The sequence below is a fragment of the Taurulus bubalis genome (assembly GCF_910589615.1).
Source record: "Taurulus bubalis genome assembly, chromosome: 6".
NCBI classification, from domain to species: Eukaryota; Metazoa; Chordata; class Actinopteri; order Perciformes; family Cottidae; genus Taurulus; species Taurulus bubalis.
Genome location: NC_136594.1, coordinates 6,923,528 through 6,946,217, shown reverse-complemented (window position 1 = coordinate 6,946,217; position 22,690 = coordinate 6,923,528). Strand labels below are relative to the sequence as shown.

The following is a 22,690-nucleotide window of genomic DNA, read 5'->3' as shown; positions in this document are numbered from 1 at the left end:
TCAATTTAAACACGGATGGGTTGTTTACAGTGGAACATTATCAGAGATCGGCGACTACATAACCATGATAAACAAAATTCTCACTGTGAAAGTTGTATAAAGTTTCTATACTGTTTCATCTCCAGTTGGGATCTCTTCCCACCCTCAGAGTAGTCCGATATCAACAGGATAGCATTGCCTTCTTCAAGCATTATAAGTGCATGTTGATGCACAGAAAACATAAAACAAAATGGCAGCATGCAGTAGTTGCTGTATATTTATTTGTTCCATTAATTGTACTGGACAAATGTCGGATTACACACACTCCAACCTTCTGGAAAAACTGCAGCCTTTGTCTCTCTTTGACATGTGCTCCCCTCTGTGTGGGAATGAATAGTGGGTTGACATTTTGTGAGTCTTGCTAAGGAAAAGAAATCATTTAGGAGGAGCAGAATTTGTCTGCTTTTTGTGCAAAATGAAAATGTTGTCCCTGTCACCATGGCTTTGCCTTTAGCACCCACACAGCACAAGAGTGATTGCGACATTCCTGCTTTATATGCCACCGCCTGCTAAAGCGAGATCCCAGGAGAGATGAAGGTTCTCTAAAAGTTACCAGAGCAGAGGTGGTGTGACTCCACCTCTGCTCTGCGACTCCACATCAAGTGTTATTTTTCTTCCTTTTTTGGGGGGCTGGGATGGGTGATAGAATTGCGTAACTTGGCCGTAAATGTCTGTCTTTCACCTCATCATTTCACACCTCAAAATGATTTAATGAATAATTGAATGTGTGCATGAACTATTCTTTTGGGGCATGTTTGACCTCCGTAAAAGAAAGCTACAGCCATGAACATTCAGTACGTTTTATACGCTTTCATCGGGCACAAAAGACACAATCACATAAGAGTTATCTGTTCCTCTGACTTGATGTGAGAAGTATTTTTACATTATTCACTTTTAAACCCTCCAGCAAATACATATTAAATAGCTAATCAAAGTGAAGCTTGACATCACAATTCAAAATAACATTTATTTATGTAAACCACGGGAGATTGAATCATAATATATGTACGTATATATATGTCACGCCTCTGCACACATTGTTAAACAATGAGATTTTGAAGACCTTTGTGTTTCATGGCTCAACATTCAGAAATTGTAGATTGTTTCAAAGTATGCACTTTAAGAAATAATTGACACTTTGGATGATTGGATAATGGATGTATTTTACAATAACTTAACACAGATGTGTTTAATCTTCACCCCTTCAGTGTTTTGTGTTTCCTTAATGTGTTAAGTGGTGGCGGGCAATTTGTCAACACAATGTTGTACTTGAGGTGTCACGTGGCTTTTATATTCAATTATGATGATGTATTTCATCAGCACACCGTACGCCATGCTGGTGAGGGAACACACACACACACACACACACATTCCAAGGATTTCTTTCCCAAGGATACCGTGTTTAGACTTCCTGGATTATCATAACTGTTAATATTTTCCCAACTTTTTCACGAGGCCAGCCTTGCATCATTTCTGTGGTTCGTGAACTGGAGTAGTTTCACTCTTTTATGAAAGCTGGACTTTCACTTAAGGCCTGTAAAAGCCTGTTTGGTTCCAGGAAGTTTAAAGCATTTAACTCATATTATGGAAGAGGGAGTTACAATGTTCACATTTTTTGGCTTGAGGTGTTGTAGAGACGTTTTAATATGCAGGAAAACCTCCTGAGCCAATCGCGGCTCTCCACAGTGAGGAAACTGCTGCAGAGCCCCAGCCAGGGAGAGAGACTGCGGGGCGGGGAGGAAGAGCTGCCAGCCCCCCCCCCTGCTGATTAGCTTGATTAATCAGACCAAGACTTTATCAAAGTGATATTTGGAGTTTGTATGCAAAGAGGCCTCCAGTAACGAGAGCAGTTGTTGCAGTATTTGTCCTTTGCTCTCTCCCTTGAATAAACAACACTGTTTATTCCTGATAACTCACTCCGATAACCATTATTAAGCTGATTTACCTAATACACTAAAGTCGTTTGAAAAGGATAATTGCCTTTTCAGACTTGATGTGTTGAACGTCAGTGTTCATCAAAAATGATTGTCACTCTTAGTTGTTGCTTTCTTTAATATACCTGCGTTTTGGCCCGGCGGCAACTTGGAGATCTGCAGAGTGAAGCCAATGCGAAAGTGTCTTAAAACTTGCATTCTCTCTACTTACCAGCAGGGGGCGACTCCTCCGGATGCAAAAACAAGTCTGATTGTATGGAAGTGTGTTTCCTGATTCATTACCTCAGTATAAACATCGTAAACATGAGTGTTTGAAGTCTTCTTTAATGCAGAATGATGTTAATTTCGTACATTTATTTATGTTCTATGTTAGTTTAGAGTAAAATAGACCTTGAAGCGGAGTATGCTTTAAGGCAGGCTTACTGTGATTGACAGGTCGCTGCCGCAGCCAGAGACGTGTACGGCGTCTCTAATATTGTATCTTCCGTTCATTGGCCGTTCATTGCATAACGGTCGTAATCCAAGATGGAGGTGGAACTCGTGGCCTCCTAACGGCAGTCCACAAACCAGTGGGAAACGCCACGATGACTACGTCCACTTCTTGTATATGCTAGTTCCTTCTTTCTTAGGGCCACAGTAGCTTAGGCGCCTCCCTTTATAGCCATCTTTGCCATAAACGTTTTTTTATCGTTACACACAAACCACAAACACACAAGCGGCGGGCTTTTGTGTTTGTGTGCGGGACGAGAGGTCGTATGTGTCGTTTATCAGGTTTAGTAATCATGTGTGCAGATAAGCCTTTCAGACAGACTGGCAGATGGGCTGTGTGTGTGAAATTACTTTTTCTTTTTCTTTTCAATAACTTCATATAATATGTTCCATTTCTCTTCTTCTCTTTCAATCACGCTCGCACGCATTGCTTCGATTTCACACACGCAAACACACACACACATGCACAATTACTCTCTCTCCCAGACACATATCGCTTTACTCGCTCACCCTTTATGTTCAATCAATCCCCCCCCCCCCCCTTCCACTCACCCCCACCCCCACGCCCTCGTCTCCCCCGACCGGCAGCCAATAGTGGAGCTGATGGCGTAAAGGCCATTTTCTGTGAATCCGAGCGTTGTTGTGTCTTTTCCATTAGCTATTCATGAGCTCTCCTGCTTCAGGTCTGTGTACCTGGATGGGTGCGGGCTGCGTTCAGGAGAGATGCAGTGGCTGACTGAATGTGGATTAACGAGAGTGTCACGTTCAATACAGCCATGTGACGTTACCAGCAGAGAGAGAGAGAGAGGGTGAGGATGACAGAGCGCTTGTTTATCTCATCAACAGACTAAAGGAAAAGCAGGTCTTGACCCGCGGCAATTTGTTTTGTGCGGCTGAAACAGAAGATAGATTAGCTTCGTCCGTGAATGTGTCTTAGCGTTAAACATTTTCTGGTAGCAAGGTCTGTGTGCACTTACCGCCGCACCTGTGCCGTGCCGTGGGCAGGATTTTATTTTTTTTTGTCATCACAACAAAACCATAACGGCAGATATAAATAATAAAAGGAAAAGGAAATCAAGAGAGACGGTGAGATTGAAATGAAGGAGTGAATAAATGAAAGTGCTGACTGCGTGGTGAGGGGGGCCCATGATGGAGCGCTTAATCATGGGCCCGCGATGCTAGCAGGCGGCATCGGAGGGAAAGAATGGAAGACGGAGTGAGATGGAGATGACGGGGCAGCACGCTGAGGTGAAGAGGCAAAGAGAGGAGGGCGGGTGAGAGCTTGAAGAGGGGGAGGAAGAGGAGGAGGAGGGGGAGGAGGAATCAAAGGGAAGCGAGCGAGTGGGTATTCAATGAAGTGAGAGGCAAAGAGAGTGAGTGAGCGAGGAGAGTGGTGGTGTATGTTCTCACCTGAAATCACTTGTCTTTTCTTTTCTTTTTTTTATCAATATTTCAACTGAGCCGTAACCATAAAGGACAAGGAATACCAATGACTGTCTCCATACGTCTCTGATGGACTTTTAGTATCTAACGAGCACATTTTAAATCCACAAGCTCGCATGCGTGATCTTCACCATTGCTTTGCTCTTGCTGCACACACTCGCATGAATAGATATGTGCGCACACACACACACACACGCACACACACATCTCCCCACACTGACTTACAAATTGCAAGAAGACTCAAGGAGATGAAACTCTGAACTTTGAATTCCTGAGTAGCTTTGAAGTTTTCAAACGTCTCTCTCTTTCACCCTCTCTTATCCCGCACCTACATGGGGGGAGGAGGTGGAGGCTTTTGTAATTGTAATTTTTTTTTCTTCTTTCCCATCTTCTTCAAGGCTTCTGCTAGCAACTACAGTTTTCGCTCTCTTGACCATTTCCCGAGGCGACCCCATCCACCTGTAGATATGTTTAGATGAACGACCAATCTTTCGGAGGTTAAGTCAGACAAGTTTATCTTTTCTTTTTTTTTAGCAGATCTATGGTCATGTCTATTTGCATCGGAACCCATTTCAACACCAGGAGACGCGTATTAAAGTGCTTAATTTCCATTATCGTGCAGTTTCAAACAGCATGGAGTAGCAGTCCATTGTCAAAATATGTAGGAGCATTTTGACAAGACAAGAACACAAGTCACTGTGTAATCATGATGGCCTGCTGTGTTATTTTCCTCCAGTGATTCACTAACTCACTCAGTACACACACACACACACACACACATACACACACACACACACACTCACAGTGTCCCTGATATGAATGCAGGTTACGCACAAGTTTAAATGACTTGTCCTGTCTCTTTGCATTATGTGCCGATGACTGTCTTCCTGTCCGTTTGTGGGGACACTTTTGAAAAGCTGTATTTTAGTTTTTTTTCTCTTGAGCCAAGAAGTAGTTCAGTTCGCCCTGAAAGGTTCATATTCCCCGCTGGAATTTACTGTGTTCAGTCTGAGTCTTGAAGTGAATATTAGTACTAGATATCAGTAGAAAAGCTGCAGGTAGCAAGAAGCATGTGGCGTGCGCCTGCTGCGAAAAGAACTTCAGTCATACATCACATTTACTTGATGGGGGAGAAAACTAAGAGAAAGTAATGAGTGATTCGCCCACCACCCTGCTTGGTAAACTGGGACGACTACTGCTATTAATGTCTTTTTGGTGAATATGAGGAATGTGTACCCGCAAACAAGCGCAACTGAAGTTTGCCTCAGAGAGTATTTGTGACAGCAAGATAATTAAAGATATTTTGAACAACCATCTCTTTAAACTACCCCAGCGAGCGTCACATAAATATTCACCCAAACGAAATCTAAAAATACCCACTCCATCAGCTCACCGACACACTGAGAAATCGAAAAAGCTAAACAATGAATTATCCGGCAAACAATAAGCATGTGCGCTTCAAACTCTTCTCTGTCTGTGCTTCCTTCGTCATTATCAGTTGCCTTGTTCGCTGTTCCTGGGAACAGCTGCGCCGGGGTCGGTTTGTTTCTCAACCTCCGTGCGTCTGCCTATATTTGTGCGTAAGCTCTCGCTTCTGTGTATAAACGTGCAAGTAAGTAAACACTCGGAAAAGAAAGTCATATTGTATCTTGGCAAGGACATTTGTCAGTCTTATTGAATTTATTTGAGTCTGTAAAAGAAACGTTTACGGAGACGGAGTCTGCCCTTCAAACGGTGTGCCACCGAGCTGCCCTTGTCTGATGAGGGAGGGAGGGAGGGAGGGAGGGAAGAGGAGGAGGAGGGTAGTTGGGAGAGTGAAGGAGTTGACGAAGACCCTGTGTGCATTGCAGTCGGTGGCAGATGTTGTCACTGTGGAAAGGAGGAAGTAAACATCCAAGTTTTCGCACACACACTTGCGTTCACCGAGCATATGGGCACATGCACAGTCGGGCGTAAGCACACACACGCACATGCACGCGCACACACACACGCACACAAACACACATAAAGACAAACACACACACCCGACAGCAACACATTAGTTGAAAAGTGTGAAGAAAAGGGCAGATGGACAACAACAGTGAGGGAGAGAAGCACGTTGGGAGAAACTTCAAATCTGATTAAGTTATAATCAGCGTTTTTTTATTACTCTTAGAAAATAATTGCTGAAAGCATGGTTCGGAACTATGGAGTTAGGTTGTAAATGATTTGTCCTGAAATCATAACCACCCACGAATCTATATAAAGATACTGAAAACTTTTTTTTTTTTAACCAAATGAATGAAATACTGCAACTCAACCCTCGTCGTGGTATCCGCACATTTAGAAACCTACTTGAATTTGTATTAATCATTCAAGTTGGTCTGTGTTACCGCATGTGTCTGCGGCGTGACCTCCGAACACTTATTTTTGACTCCCTCCGGACTTTAAAGCGCTGGAGTTTTTATTCGGGCCCACACAGGTAACGGGCATAGCCAGCGGACATAACATGCACTCCTTTTGAATAGAGAGCCACGCTCCAAAATCAGCTAAAGGGTAGGGGATGAAAAGAAAATAGAGGTGAGCACAGGGCGAGGATGGTGGAGACTGATGAAGGCAGATTTTCAAAAGGACTGGGAAGGAAGATGAAAGAGTGAAGACTGTGGGACAAAGTTCAGAGTGTTAGGCGAGGACGGACACCAGAGACGTGCTTCTGCTCCTCGGCCGAATTTATTTCCTGGCACCAGTATAAATGAGCGGGGCATAAATTACTCCTCACCCGGACTGACGTCAGTGTTTCCCTTAGGGGGCTTTCTTCGTGACGTTAGAGAGTCAGAACCTTTTCAGGTGGGAAGGTATGCTTTGTAGTTGCACTATTTGTATGTGTCGTCTCTGTAGAATGATCTCTTTCATCCTGGCCGTCTATTTTAAACTCGTTTAACCGCCGAGAGTTGTTTATGGCTTTAATATTCATTTTTGAAGCCTTTTTTGAGCAGAGCGCCGGACGCGGGCCGAGCCTCAGGATCTCTGAACGAATGCTAAACGGGAACACGAGTGCTGCTGCTGTTTAGGATGCTCCACCGTCCGCACCCAACTTCCCGGCTCCCCCTGTGCCCTTCTGCTTCCCCAACCTCACTTCTCACCTGCACTTTTTCGCTCGGGTGACCTTCTCCTTCTCCCACGTCCTCCGCCCTCCCCTGCCCGTCCGCCCCCGCTCTCTCCCCTCTTTACCTCTGTCTGGTCTGCCGGGCTGTCACGGTGATATCCAGGTTGCAGCGGTTTTGATCTCCGCCTTCAATAATGAATGAAAGGATACGATTCGTCAATCACTTCAAAACCACGTAGCCCACAACGCCCAAGGTCAGGACAGTGGCAGCTGTCAGAGGGGATGATGGCTAGCACAGACAGGTGTGTGTGGACGGCTCATGCACGACACGTACGCTCCAAAGAGAGCCCCTGCGCTTTGTCGAAGGACGGGCAGACCAACATTTAGCAAAACGGGGAAGTGAAAGAAAGAAAATGAGCTGAAGACCAGGAGGCTTGGAAGAGATTAAGGATATTAAGTGATCGTGGAGTTTTCTTTTTCTGAGGCACATATGAAGTCCACGCGTTACTTTCTTTATTTCTCAGGACTATAAGTGACCGCATACACACACGCTTTTATTTGAACTTGTAACTCCATTGTATGTTCATCGATAAACATTGGCTATCAAGTAACTTTAATTTTTCTTCGAAACGGCACCAAGTTGCAGGACCTCATCTCTCTCAAACTGAAACCAATCTTAAAGTTGTTCCAAAAACTTCAGGCTGATCCTCCACAGCTTGTAAACTTCATGTCTTCTTCACGCAATTCACACACCAACAACATGGTGTGTGTGTGTGTCTCTCTCTGATGTTACCGCCTGTGTTACCGCCATAAAAAAACCCCATCATGTGGAATGTGTGTGCATTTGACCGAACAAAGATCGGATGTATGAGGCCGTTCAGCTGACAGCTGGCCGGTTTCAACCGGTGGCCGATCAGATGAGTGCATCTTTAGTATGTCTGGGCTTGTGTGTGTTTGTGTGTGTGTACACGTATGTGTTGAGTGAGATGGACCCCGCAGTCATGTCATCAGACTATCACATGAAATCTCTCAGTATTGATGTGGATCTGGGTCGAGTGTGCGTGTGTGTGTGTGTGTGTGTGTGTGTGTGTGTGTGTGTGTGTGTGTGTGTGTGTGTGTGTGTGTGTGTGTGTGTGTGTGTGTGTGTGTGTGTGTGTGTGTGTGTGTGTGAAGCCCAGCGGGTGTGATGTGAAATCGGGGTTGTGATAATGTACAACTGCTAAAGACTCACCCACCATGACATCCTCTGTTGTCCTTGTTCAGATCTGTCCATGGACGTCAATTGATTGATGACTGATTGATACTATGTGTGTGTGTGTGTGTTTGTGTGTGTGTGTGTGTGTGTGTGTGTGTGTGTGTGTGTTTGTACACGTTTGTCTTCTACCTGCTGAAGGGCTGTTTTTAATGATGAGATGTAAAATAGAGGCAGAGGGAGGGGGCCGTCTAGGGAATAAAAGGAATGCGCTGAGAGTAAAACAGAGGAATAATTATTGTGTGCGTGTTTGTGAGTCATTCAAAAGTATTCAGGTGTTTTCACAGTCGCTTGTGTACACAACTTTCTTCAGAGAGAGAGAGAGAGAGAGAGAGAGTGGAGGGTGGCGTCTCAGCGGGAAGTATTCATTTCACTCCCCCCCTACTCTCCCACTCACCTCCTCTCTCTTCCTGTCCGCCTGTCTGCGCATCAGGAGATAGGAGCTGACAGTTGTTTGTGTGGATGCGTCTCAGTGTGTGTGTGTGTGTGTGTGTGTGTGTGTGTGTGTGTGTGTGTGTGTGTGTCCGTCCGTCCTTGCATTATGTGCCCTGCAGTGTGGCCCACCTCTTAAATGTCACTGATCACAGTCCACCTGATTAAACAACCCCCCGCCCTCGTCCTCGCCCTGCGGATCCCCCCCTCCCACTTCCACCTCCCATATCACCCCTTCATCTCCCACCCCTCCACTGCAGTCCTTCTGCCCCAATTATTGCCCCCTTTCCATGGACCTGCACTCCTGCGAACCCATGAAGCCGCAACAAAACTCCATAAGACAGGCAATGTTTAAAGAGTACACACACACACACACACACACACACACACACACACACACACACGCACATACTTGCAACCACACAATGTTCTGTTATGAACTGCGCACTGTTTCATTTCAGGACAACATATTGAAGATTGACATTTCAACTAGGGTTCGGGTACACACACATGTATACACATACACACAGACATAATACACCGGCATTATTAAGTGCCAGAGGAAGCAATACATTGACATTTTAAAACAAGAGCTCACTCACACATTTTGCTCATGCTAACCTCTAAACAGAACTCAGTGACTGACAATGGACAAAATAGCCAAAGACAGAATAATTACTGAAGGTATTAATTGGGTACATCTGTTTGATTTCACTTGCTACTGTACCTGAGCCCAGCAGAATAGAATGTTTTCCGAGTGTGTTTCTCCTTGAAAACCTTTCGCCGCAAACTCCCAGTGCGTTACACAATCGCCGTCTTTGACACAAAGTCAAGAGCGTTAACTTTGAACTCCTGCTGTTCAACATTGTTCGCCCGAGCTTGTATCTCCTCGTGTGCATGTGTGACGGTGTAGGCGACTTCTCTCCTGGTCTCACATCTGCCAATCAGCACGTCAGCTGTCACCTCCTTGCAGACAGCTGCCGGTCAGGGCTGGAGGAAACCATGACTGGAGCAGGCAAGGAAGGAGCTCAGAGGGAGGGAGCTGTGATTGGCTGTCCGAGCAGGAAAGGGAGGTTAGGGCGGTGTTATCCGGTCTTCGGCGAAAGGGGCTTTGTTCCTCGTATGGAGTCGGACATTCAGCAGTCATAAAGCAGCTGCCGACTTGAAAAGCCACGAGTTAAACTCCCGATCAAAGCTCCGCACTCAAATCCTGTTCGCCACGCCTACCAGTCTGCTCCATCTAACGGTGGATGGAGCCGAGGAAGCGTTCTCTTCTCTCTCGCGCTGCCCTTTTCTGCTCTTCCTCTGGGCAAATTAAATTCCCCGCGGACTCTCGATCTGGCAATTCAACCGAGGCCTGTCGGGATCAGCGGGGTGAGCCGCAGCCTAGTGGGTTAATGTCAGAGCCGCTTTGATTTTATCATCATCAAAGGCAGCAGGTGTTTCGTGCTTAACTGTCATCTGGTTTGGCCAGTACATGCCTTCAGTTAGAGCTCCGTGATGGATGTGTGAGAGACGGGCGGAGTCGTCTATCAGTTGTGTTGTACTAAACACGTTGCGATTGTGAAGGTTATTATCGTCGGGATTCAGGCATCACAACTGATCGGAGACCGATGTAATCTGGTCTAGTCCGGGACCAGCTGGTGTGGACATTCGGGAGATAAAAACATACAGCGTGGGGGTGTTAAGTGAGTGTAATCGTTTCAATCCAGGCGCCGCCCGTCGTTCACACAAAGGTTATTTTGAACATGTTTGGCTTTTACGACTGGAACCGGCACTGTCATCATCATTTAGCAGAAGGAATCATTTAGAGAAGGAAAACAAAGCGACGTGCCATGACAGAGGATTAAATGATATTCCACTTCATCAGCTTTTAGGTCAGAGACACAGCTCCGATGAAATTGGCCTCACTCTTGTGAATTTCCCCCACCGCCGGCTATCTCTGCAGAGCTCTTGTTGCCCATCTTTACATTTGATATTTTCTTTTGCTTCACCAAAACTGAGAGGGGCAGCTTGTCTCTTAAAGGAGAACAGATCTTCCAGTGTGTTGATCTCTGAACTACCGGTAGGTCTCTCATGATGATTACGTCATCGACTTATCGTACGGTATCTCGATCATTTCTGCTGACCTAAATTGAATGGTAAATGGACCCGTACAGCGCTTTTCTCATCTTCCGACCACTTAAAGCACTTTAACACGACATGACATCATTCACACACTGATGAGAGGAGCTACCATGCAAGGTGCCTCATCAGGATTATCAACCATTCATACACCGTAGGCGCAGCTACGGGAGCAATTTAGGGTTAAGTGTCTTGCTCAAGGACACGTCGACATCGGCTGGCGGAGCCAGGGTTCGAACCGCCGATCCTCAGATTGAAGGGCGGCCCTGCCACAGTCGCCCTAAACATTTCCAGTTGTTCACATAAGATTGTCACTAACATTTTAGCCGACATGGTACCGGAATGAATCAGGGTTTTTTCCTACCATTATGAAACTTGGGCATTGTGCAGATATTTCATGTTTTTTTATAACAAAGAGTACATTTAATGAATGGGCGTTATGTGCTCTGAATGTCAAGGGGAAAACCATCTGTGTATTTTGGTGAAAACAGTCGTAATGTGTGGGCTGGTGGCGGTTGGCTGCAGTAATCTTAATTTCTCTCATCTTTATGCAGTAAGTATTCATCAACGGCATCAGAGATAATTGTGAAACATTTTTTGGTCCAAATTTGTATTGTGTTTTCACCCGAGGAGATGTAATGTAATTCCTCGGCCCGTCCACTTTACATTGTTCAATTAATTAGCCTTTTTTTCGACCCTATTTTTCTAACTGGTTGCAACATGCCAAAATCTAAACTCATAATTCTCCCTCCCGCCTCACACACTGTCAGTCCAATTAAGTGTTTTTAAATGCCTGTAGAAACAAGCGCTGGCAGACTTATTAGATTAAAAAGGAGTAGAACTAATTTGCACCCCATAATCAAATAGACTGCTGTTACCATGAAAAAAAAAACTGCCGAGCTATGCAATTTTTGCCCGCTTATTCACAAAAAATGAACTTGTGATAAAAGAGTCTGATGTAGTTATTTTCTCCCCTTCAACCTCATGCGTCAAAAAGGCATGGTGAGGGGTGAGTGAGTGAATGTGTGTGTGTGTGTTTGTGTGTGTGTGTGAGAGAAACAGTGAATCAGTATTCATAGACTGTAGCCACTTCTGCCAGCTATATCTCTCAGTAGGGGTTCAGCTCTATGAAGATAAAGTGATTTCTCGCGAGTGAGTGACCCTAATTCTGACCTGACACACACTGATAAACCCACACTTTCCACGCGCACACACACACGCACACATATATCCAATAATTAAGCAGGCACTGTTGGAATAAGATCCACGGCTCAACTTTGGTTTCATCCTTGCACTCTCACAAGTCAGTGCTCTGAAATGCATTTACATCACAGGGTTTCCTTTCCTCTGTGTCTCTGAATGCAAACCCAACTGCTTTTTAACACCTTCATTTCAACCTTCCAACACAAAATAAACAAAACCTCTACTCTGGCTGTTACCGGTTTAGGCAGCACCTTGACCTCATGTCGAGCCAGAGAAAAACTCACATCTCAACACAGCTCTTCGTTACTGGCCTATTTGCAAAGGACAAGCCAGGAAGGGCCTAATTTCCAGCACACTCGCTGTCCCTGTAAAAGAGACGAAGGGGAGAGCGGGGTCGTAGTGGACCATCAGCCCCCCTGGAGCAGCGACCTTGATCCTTCTTCTCCTCCTGTCCTTTCATCCTCCTTTGCGTCCTCTCCCCTCCATCACAGCGCTCATCTCCCCGGCAAATTGAATTCCTCCCCAGTATCCAGTATCTGCCAAAGCAGCTTCACGAGGCCCGGGAGCACATGTTGCGGCAGGAGGAAGGAGGAAGTGCGCCTGCCTCTCGACTCTCCTGTCACATTTAGCGGCCAGTCTCTCTGTTAGGCGACATCCTCCCCCCGAAGAGGCAAAAAGCGGAGACCTTGAGCTGCCACACACTTTGACAGATATGGACCGAGGGGCAACAAGAGACTTAAGGGAGGGACAAAGAGAGGAGAGGAGGACTTGATAGGGAGACAGGCGCTTGGATGCTACAGCTTGTGAGAAAAGACAGACAGGTTAGGAGAAGGGAAGACAGTGAGGGCGAGAGAGTGACATTGAGTGACAGCGAGACAGACAGCGAGGGGGGTTGGGGAGGGTGGGGCGCTGGAGGGAGAGACGACATCAATGAGTGAAACAGGCTGTTAGCTGACCTTGCTCCTCTCAGATGTAACGTTTTCTGCCTCTATCTGTACTTCCTAATGGACCCCCTCTAAAGCAGACGAAGGGTTTAAATGGCCATGAGGAGATAAGTGGAAAGGATGGAAGCAGGTGCAGAACGTCCACATCTTTCTATTTGTACAGTTTGTTCGTGAGGGTCATATTTGGTAAGCTGTAAAGTGCTGCTCTCTCTCTCTCTCACACACACACACACACACACGGGGGCAGGCACACAGCGGTGAATTATCGTGCTGGTCAGCACTATGACATTGGAGTCTGCATTGCCAGCCATCGTCTGTAGAAACGGAATATTCCAAATAAATCCTTACGTTCACATGCACATTTACAACCACACACACGCACACACACACACTCCCATATAAATCTATCTTAGATGAAACACTTCCCTCTTGTGCAGGGAGCAGGCAGCTATCAATCTTAAAAGAGAGAGCGAGAGAGAGAAGGAGGGGGTGAAACAGTGGAAAGCGGAGAAAGAGAAGGGGAGAAAAAGGTGGCCTTGAGACATCCACAGGGAATAAGGAATCAGGCAGGAAACGGAGACGAACTGAGACGGCTCGAGGAAAGACCGAACGCAGGAAGTTGAAACGGCAGGGAGGAGAGATGATTGAGTTGACAGAGAGAGAGAGAGAGAGAGAGAGAGAGAGAGAGAGAGAGAGAGAGAGAGAGAATGTAAAACTCTGCCTAAGAGTTATGGACCTGTCCATACGTACTGTAGCAAGCAGATAAGACTGCCCCCCTCTAACCCTGTGTGTGTGTGTGTGTGTGTGTGTGTGTGTGTGTGTGTGTGTGTGTGTGTGCGTGTGCGTGTGCGTGTGCGTGTGTGCGTGTGTGTGTGTGTACATCTTTTTGTCCACAAACCCCCACCCCCATGGTCCGCCCCGGACCCAGATGCTGATTTTTGTTTAGTGCATCCAGGCCTAAACAGATGCCGACAGGTCCTCCAGCTAGTTGCTGTGGACAGACTCTTTAGCCTTTGTGCAGCCCTGCTTGTGTGCCAGTGAGCCAGGTCTGAACACCTTCGCCAAGAGTTAAAGATTGGACGGCATTGTTTCGACGGCAGCTGCCGCCGAGCCATTCAGCAAAATGTGCCTCGCAGGGCCGGGCCAGCGATTCAACAGCATTGTCACCAGATGCAATGCTGGTACTGTGAGTCACTCTACAGCACCATCTATGCCTGGATACTCGACAGTCTGGCAGTACAATGAATGCAAAGTAAGTTATGAGACTCAGCGATCACAGTAAAAGGTTGAGTTCTGGTGAGCTTGAGTGACTGTATCTCTTTGATCACATCACATCTGAATGAATAAGGATGTCCAAAGCTGTTACATACGCTACATATATATATTTGTTGTTATACATGTGGGTTGAAAGTGACCTTTCTCTTCGTACAAAAAGCCTGGAGTGCAATATACACTGGCATTTGATGCAATTCAACTGATGCCAGCCACACACAGCAGATGCTCTGTGCCCAGCAGAAGTAGTCAAGTTACAGCGTGTCGTTCCAGGGAGTAAATGTGATAGAACTGCTGCTTTTCTGGACCGTTGATGCGCATCAATGCGGCAAAATAGGACTCGCCGAGGCGGTGATGCGTGTCGCGGTTATGTGGGCTTACATGGAGAATATTAGGCGTGAGTGTTTTGACATGCATCATATGCCATACATGTGTTTCCCTTATTGGTAATTTGAAAAGTAATGTCATAATCAACTACCTTGAGCATACGTTTGACAGTTGTAATTACTGTTATTGTAAACACAATCTATTTATATTGTCAAATCCATCAAAGAATGAGCATTTTGAGCGTATTGCAACAAATACTCTGTGGTGGATTTTCTGACACTTTCCGGGAGATTTCTTTTTTTTAGGAAACATTAAAGTGTTTTTTTGTGAGTTTTATGGCTGCAGGAAGAGTGGTAGAGGAACGCTTTGACAGATCTCACTAACGGAGTGGACTTTCTCCAGAGGTAAATCCGGTTAGATGAGTGTCGGCAGATCCACTCTCTCACTCACACTCTTCCTGTAACTAATTATAGAGTCACAGAGGTGAAAAGGTCAGAGTCTTGGCTGCAGGAGCAGGGAATGCACTGCAAAAACAGTCCTTCTAGAAAGAAGCAAAACATTCTTATATTCAATCAAATCATCCTATATCAAAGCAAAAAAAACTTACCCCATTGGCAGATTTTTTTGCTTGACAAGATTTCTTAAAATAAGCCAAAAATCAAGAAAAAGTAAGACATACTTTCCTAAAATTAGATATTTTTTCTAATCAAAACATGCTTGACAAGATTAATATTCATTTTTGGGGCAAATATGACTTATTTTCTTGATACAAGGCTTTTTTTTACTTTCTTGAAATTCCTTTTTTGCAGTGTGAAAACAGTAGTAGATTAGAGCCAACGTTATTCCAGGCTGGATACATTGGTATTTAAAGGTTTCGGCCAGTGGGTAAAGGGTGGAACATTACATTTTTTTTCGTGGTGGATGATATCATATGAAATTTGTCTTCGATGTCCAAGCATGACCAACTCGGACGCTTCGCTAAAACAAAAATAACACATTTTCCCCTCTGTGTCTCCGTCTGCAGAGGTTGCTCCCTACCTGCGAGGGGGTGGACTGAGGCAGCAGGTGGTGTTGGAGGGAAACAGGCTGGTGCTGACCTGCCTGGCTGGAGGCAGCTGGCCCCTGCAGTACCGCTGGTCTCTCAACAACAGCAACGTCACCGACTGGACACCACAGTACAGGTCAGTAATCTGCCGACCTGGCAGGTTGTGTGTCTGTCTGCCATTCTTTCTTTTATTCCCGTTTTCCATCCTTCCTTCTGAGGCTCTCCTGTGTGTTCAGCCATGCCAGTAGCATGGAAGAAAACAGCATACGAGCAATGGCCCCAGAGTGATGGAGTGTATTTAGGAAAGGTCAGAACATTTAGACAGTGAAGGCAAAGTGAGATTAATAATTACATCAGCATCATAAATATGTATATGGTCCAGGGAAAGAAGAGGAGAACCAATCAATACGTCTGAGCTTCTTTCCCTGAGCACTTCTTCTTCTTCTTCTTCTTCTTCTTCTTCTTCTTCTTCTTCTTCTTCTTCTTCTTCTTCTTCTTCTTCTCCTTCTCCTTCACGTTCCCCTCTCTCTGTCTGTCCCTCTGTATGTTGTTGGGTGAGAGCTAAGCAATACCTCTCAGCAAAACTGCAGCTGTGAAACAAAATTGTTTTTCACATCATTCAGAAATAGAGGGGATCTTGGGAGCGCATACACACTGAGGGAGGGAGAGGTTGAGCCAGCATTTTGTAGGCAGTTGCTGTTCGAGCCAGGAGGCGTTGTGTAGCTCTGGACTGCTCTCAGCGATCTGGCTAGTTTAGTTTTGTTAGTACGAGTGTGTGTGTGTTTGTGTGTATTTGTGTGTGTGTGACCATCTGGAATTGTAGAATTGATTTTTGCACATCCACGTTATTTACATTTTTCTTCACTCACAGTTTAATGTAGAGCGAGTCGGCAGGTTGGCGGTTCGATCCCCAGCTCCTCCTGTCCATGTCCAAGTGTTCTTGCTGGTGTTGGTGTGTCAATGTGTGTGTGTGTGTGTGTCTGTGTGTGTGAATCTGTATAAAAGCACTACATGCCGTTCCATTCTTTACACACTCAAAAGAAGTCCGGCCTTTACAGAATCACACACTTTTTAACACCTTCTCTATTCGTCTGATTTTTTTTATTTTCAATTACCTCTTATGCTTATGTTTAATGTACTGGACAGTGAATGATTCAGACGAGCAGCGCTGTAAATGGAAATGATTTACATTAATGGAAACTCCAGTTACGTTTCCTTCTCCAGCTGCCGCTGCCTGGCACTTTTTACACACTTTATTTTACACATGGTGAGTCGCACTAAAAATAATCAGTTGGCAAGTTTAGACTTACAAAAAACACAAAGAAAAACCTTTGTTTTTTTATTAATACTCTTGACAAGGCTATTGTGTTGTCTTCAAAAATGTAATAACAGTTTTGGCTGACAATTAAAGTAATTTTTCACAAAGTCTGCTTTTTGCAGCCAACCCTTGTGTTCATTAAAAGCTGCCTAATTGTGCAGCTCCACTTGCTTTCTGATTAAAACACACCACTTTGGCGGAAAATATTTTTGGGGGAAATTAGACGATGCTATTATTTAATGTATCATGAAGCAATACTAGGTCCTCTGCATCCACAGTCTTATTAATTTGATGCACTCGTCACATGGTGGGGAAATGCATCTCGTCATTTCAGCGCTCAGATTCAAGCGCTGAAGCCGTCTTATTGAAAGAAAAAAAACCTGATTGAAATTGTTCTTGTCCTGAATCACACCGGGGACTTTGACTTCACACGCTGGGCTGATACTGTGTTAGAGAAATTTACTGAGAAATGATGTTATTGATTGGGACCCGTCAACATTGAAGTTTGTGTTTAGTGAGGAATATAAAGGAAAGCTAGTACACGCCTCTTAAAGGCAATGGAACTTGGACAGAAAGAGGGATGCGGAGTCCAATATCAAAATCTGTTTCAGCTTGGGAGCTGCTGTGTAATGTGCCATTCCTGATTCAGATAGAGTTGCCTGTGAGAGTCTTTGATGCACACATGTGTGGGTTTGTGTGTGTTGGCACTAAGCATACACCAACAGCCTGGGAGTTAAATACTTGGCTGTCCTGGTATTCATAATGAGCCCCAAAGCGATGTCCAGTTTTACTGTGTCTACCCAGTTTTCATGTAATATATGTGTGTGTGTATGCGTGTGTGTTTGTGCGTTTGTCCAGCATGGCACCAACCTAGATCTTTTGCCAAGCTTCCCATTAGTAAAGCACAGTCCATTAAAACCCCATTAACTACCCCTCTCAGTAGAAAAAAATGAAAAACATGCGCACAGTCCAAAACATTCTCAAACACAACTCACACACACTCACGCACGCACGCACACACATACTGTACGTACGCGCCACTCCGCCTTCCCTTCTGTTATTGGGGAACTTTGACTACATTAGGTCCAATCCATCCTCCGAACAAGGTCATGAAAGAGGATTGCACACGAGTGCATACATATGGACAAACAGACCTCCACCTTCTTTCCCTTCTGTCTTGTTGGTCTCCAAACTGCCAAAAACGTATTTGACTTCCTCTGTCTGCACTTACATGAAGCACAATTGTAAAATAAACCAAAAAAAAGTTGTACTTATGTTTTCTTTATTCATTATTCATAACAACTTTTATGAATGAACTGTTTGCTTGATTGTATTGGTGGTAAAAACTGACCCACTAGTGAAAAAAAACAAACAAACAGCCTCATCACCGTGCTTCTGTGTGTCTGTCCATCTGTAGGTTGCCTGTCCGGTCTGTGAAGAGGACTGACGCCGGCCTGTATCAGTGTATGGTGAGGAACAGGATGGGAGCCGTCATACACAGGAGAACAGAGGTGCAGGTGGCCTGTGAGTACACAAGTGTTTCTTGTTTTTCCGTTCTAATAACACCAATACAGGAGGTTCCTTTTCAATGACTAAGGATGCTGGTTTTGAAAGAAACGGATCCAGCAGCAACAAGCAGCCTCTCTCTTAAAGTCCAGCCAAAATTCCAATTAGTCATCCCTTTTTGCAGTCTAAAATAGTGTTGAAGTAAATACTTTTTTTAATGTTGCAATAACTAGAAGATTTTTTTTAATTCTCCTTTTCTCTCTAAACACCCAATTTAATTTCAGTTGAACTTCAATTATTTAATGTAGTATGTGAAAATCATTTAAGCATTAAAATACCGAGCATGCACCCAAAAAGTATGTCCGCGTTGCATTTTTTAAGACAAATGGCCCAGTCACTGCAGCATTTAAAACGGTGAAATCAGTTAATTGAATTGAATCGTTTTTCGTGGGGGGAAAGCACATTTGTGTGAACTTTCCTCACACAGTTATTAGCAAGCCTTTCTGACAGTGCTGCTTTTAAACGCAACGGAGAGCCGGAGAGTCACCAATGGAGTAAACTACAGGATCATTGCGGGGGTGCCGTACAAAGAACCCTCTGGAATGAACAGTTTGAACTTATTGTCTCGCTAACGACCAAGCTAACGAGCTTGCTAACTGACGCCGAGAGCTTCAATACATCTCTACATTGAATGAAAGAATGTTCAGTCTGGACAGCGGACTATTAAGGGCCTCGTACAGAGGAAAGAAGAAGAACTTCTGAGAGCTAGCGTGTTACAGCTACAGTAGGTCTCCTGCTGTGACCATGCGGCTCTTTCAGTGATTTGATTTGATTTGCTTGTATTCATATTCGTTGTAACTCATTGTAATTTGATGCATTGATAGTGATACTCTTTCCATCCTCCAGTTATGAGGAACTTCTCCGCTGAGGAGCAGAGAAAGACGGTGACTCAGGGCCGAGCAGCCGTCATCAGCCTGCCTCCCCTCGCCTCTTCCCCCCGACCCCTGGTCACGTGGTTCAAAGACGGACACAAGATAATCCCCAACAACCAAATGTAGGTGTCTCTTTATTCTCTCTCTCTCTTTCTCTCTCTCCCTCTCTTTCTGACTTATGCAGCAGACACACTGACAAACAGTATCGCTTGAGATACGATTTCAATTTTACCGGTCTTATCCCTCAGTGGCATATCAATTAGCATGCCGCAGAAGCACAAAAGCTATTTTTAATCCTTGCACACAAATTATTATGAATAATACGCCATTTAGATAACTGACCCCCTATTCATTAGACATCTCTACAAAAGACCCGGGACATTATCAAGAGAAGATAAAATTGATTTTTTAATGAATCAAATGGTTTTCTCTTGTCTGATCTGCAAGGTCATTAAGTAATTTTAGGTGCACGGGAGATGTTCTTTTATATTAATTGTACAGCGGAGGGTCCCTGGATGTGTGGTGTGAGCTGTATTTCACAGTCTTTTGTTTAATGCTGTTGTCTGGCTGCTTTTGAAATGCCGCTAATTTGCATATTATTCCGTAGCTCCTACAGCTATCCTGTCAGTGTCGTTATTTAGAAAAATGTTCATACAGTGTATTAATGATGTAATTATTCAGACAGAGCCGGGACGTGTATATTTGTTGTGAAAGGTTTCTCAGAGTAATGTGCTATAGATTGTGGCAGCATCTTAAGTTATTTTAGAATATCCGTTTGAATCTACTCGTCACAGAAAGAAGGCATCTGAGCTCCAGACCTTCAGTGATTTCATTAGGCGGCTCTCACAGCCGGAGATAACTAACTCCCCATTAAGAGTAGCAAGTGCTCCCCTGTGTGTTATTGAAGGAAATTGTCAGTGGCCTTGCTGTACACTTAAATGGCCAGACAGCAACTTTTGTATTCCTTTTATGACTGTCACCACCTCAAAAGTGCTTGTGAGAAAGCTTTTTAGAGTCGGGGTAGATTAGCAGTTTTTTTATTTTTATTTAATCATTTTTGTTGTTGGTTCACACCAAGATTGACTCTGCTTTTTAATTTGAATGGGCCTGGAAAATGGCTCTCCTGTTAACGTAATGGGACTCCATTGAGTGTGGTAATGAGGATGGATTCAAGACAGTGCGTGTATATAAAGTGTTTACTGCCTGGGCATCACCAGTACAGTGCCCTCACCCCGCTTTATGAATACACCACAAATAAGAGCGCTATTACCATACTACTAGTACGCGAGTAAGAATTCAAAAATATAAACATCTGTCTGACGTGTGAAAAAAAAGTGTCACCTAGTGTTCCAAATGTTCACCTGCCGTTCAATTAATATAATGGCCACTTAACCACATTAGAGTCGTATTGGCAGCCGGTTGTAAAGAGCCGCCCAGGCAGTCGTTTTCTCTACAAATCTCACCCAGAGCCTTTTGTGACATTCTGGTCACAGTTCAAGTCCAGTCTCGCAGAAGCCGCTACAGAGGCTGTTGACTCGGATGCTCGGAAAAGAAGTCTTTCGCGAGACGTGTTGTTCGGACACTTGTGGAAGGCAGAAGTGTAATAGCGACACTCGGTGGTGTGAAGACAAGCCAGCTTTCGTAAAGCGATTATAATCATTTAAATATGGGGGAAATCAATATATGTATACCGTTACTATTCATATACATTATTAACCTACTCTATATAAATTATGAGTCATACATTAAATATTATTAATTATTACCGAATGGAAAGCTTGCCAGAACTTGTAGATCTATGTTCATATGAGCACAAAGAACAAGCTTTGCCAACCATTTCCTTCCAGAAATGTTGCATAGCTGTGTTCCGTCCTGGAAGATCCCCAATCCAGAACCTGGAGCCAAAGTACCAGAAGCCATCAATAGCAAAAGCATGAAGCGCAGATAAGGGCTGCTGGGTTGAAGTTTGGGTGGCTGCACAGATTGCAGAGTCGGCGCTGATGCAACGCTTGCTGCAGTCGGTTAGCGGAGCAGTTACAGCACGACGTGCTCGACAGTGAGCAATGTGCTGTCACACAGTGGCAGGTGCAGTCAGCTGAGAGGGTCGGCCTGGTGGTCACGACACAGACGACGCCGTGGCCTGTGTCACAGCCAGAATATGTTGTTAATATAGCTACATTGGCTCCATTTCTCTTTGCCCTTTATCTTAATTGAGTTGGGTGAAAAAACTGTTTAACATCCGGCCCAAAATTGCACAGTCTCTGCATTTTATTATCAAGATAACCCATTAAATTCATGGTTTCCCTCAGCTATTTACTGCAGACGGAGTTAGTTCCTACTGAATACCTGACTGCCTCCACTAAAGCCATAAGAAATTAACACATTTCTATGAAATACAATGTTAGTGACATTTTTCTGTTTCACACAGCAACGGCCTTACACTTAATGTAGGAGATGTTTTATTTGGACCATATACCAGTTTTATGCAGAGAGAGGGGGAGATGTCACTTCCAATAATTTGATATAAATCATGTTGCTCCATCTCAATTAACTCTTTCCAGTGTCCAGGATGACCAGAGAGAGATACAGAAATCAGTATTTCAAATGATACGTTTTCCTCACACCACCGACAAATCTGTCACGTACTTCAGACCCCTGATTTAAAGGCCCAATCCCAATCTGAACCCTACGGACTCACAGACTTTGAGGCGCGCTCCCGCTAACTCCGTGAGGGTTTAGTTCTGTCCCACTCTCAAATCGTCGAGTGCTTGAGGGCTCTCTGGCAGACATTTTGAGCCCTTTATGAACCCTTTCCATAAGTCAGCATTAGATACCCACAATGCATTGCAAAGTGACGTTAAACACGCAGTTACTAATGGAAGAATGGAGATGTAAAAAAGGATTAAAGATGAAACATGAAATCAGAGGAATGCAAGCAGAAATTATATATAATACATTTTTTCACAGATTTATTCATCAAACATTTCGTCGACAAAAACGAGTAAATAGATTATTTAAAATGACTTCTCATCTTGTGAAGAAAGAGCCTGGAAGACGTTCAAACAGGGAATAAAATAAATACCCACAATTGTACACAATATTTGTATCTAGTCATAGCCTAGCCATATCTAGTCATGGTCATGTGATATGTTGCAGCAAAGTTTTGTCCCATTCATATTTACACCAGTTATTGGCCCAATCTCCCAACATTGGGATTGGGCCAATAAGGAAGAAATGCACCCTGACAATCAGGGTTTTTGCTGGAACCTGGAACCAGTTCAGTATATTGGTTCCTGCATTACAGATTCAGTGGGAGGTGGTCCTTCATGATAATAGTACATTTTT

At 44.4% G+C, this 22,690-nt stretch overlaps 1 protein-coding gene across 1 annotated transcript in view; it reads left to right on the top strand.

Moving 5' to 3' along the window:
• LOC306737551 (protein sidekick-1-like) overlaps positions 1–22,690 on the top strand; it is a gene marked incomplete at both ends in the record, with an annotated part of 212,119 nt that overhangs the window by 62,568 nt on the left and 126,861 nt on the right. The window contains 3 exons of the mRNA XM_079219286.1: positions 15,569–15,725; positions 18,325–18,431; positions 19,320–19,467. Of these exons, the coding sequence (XP_079075412.1) occupies positions 15,569–15,725; positions 18,325–18,431; positions 19,320–19,467 (412 nt within the window). The remainder of the gene's footprint in view (positions 1–15,568; positions 15,726–18,324; positions 18,432–19,319; positions 19,468–22,690) is intronic.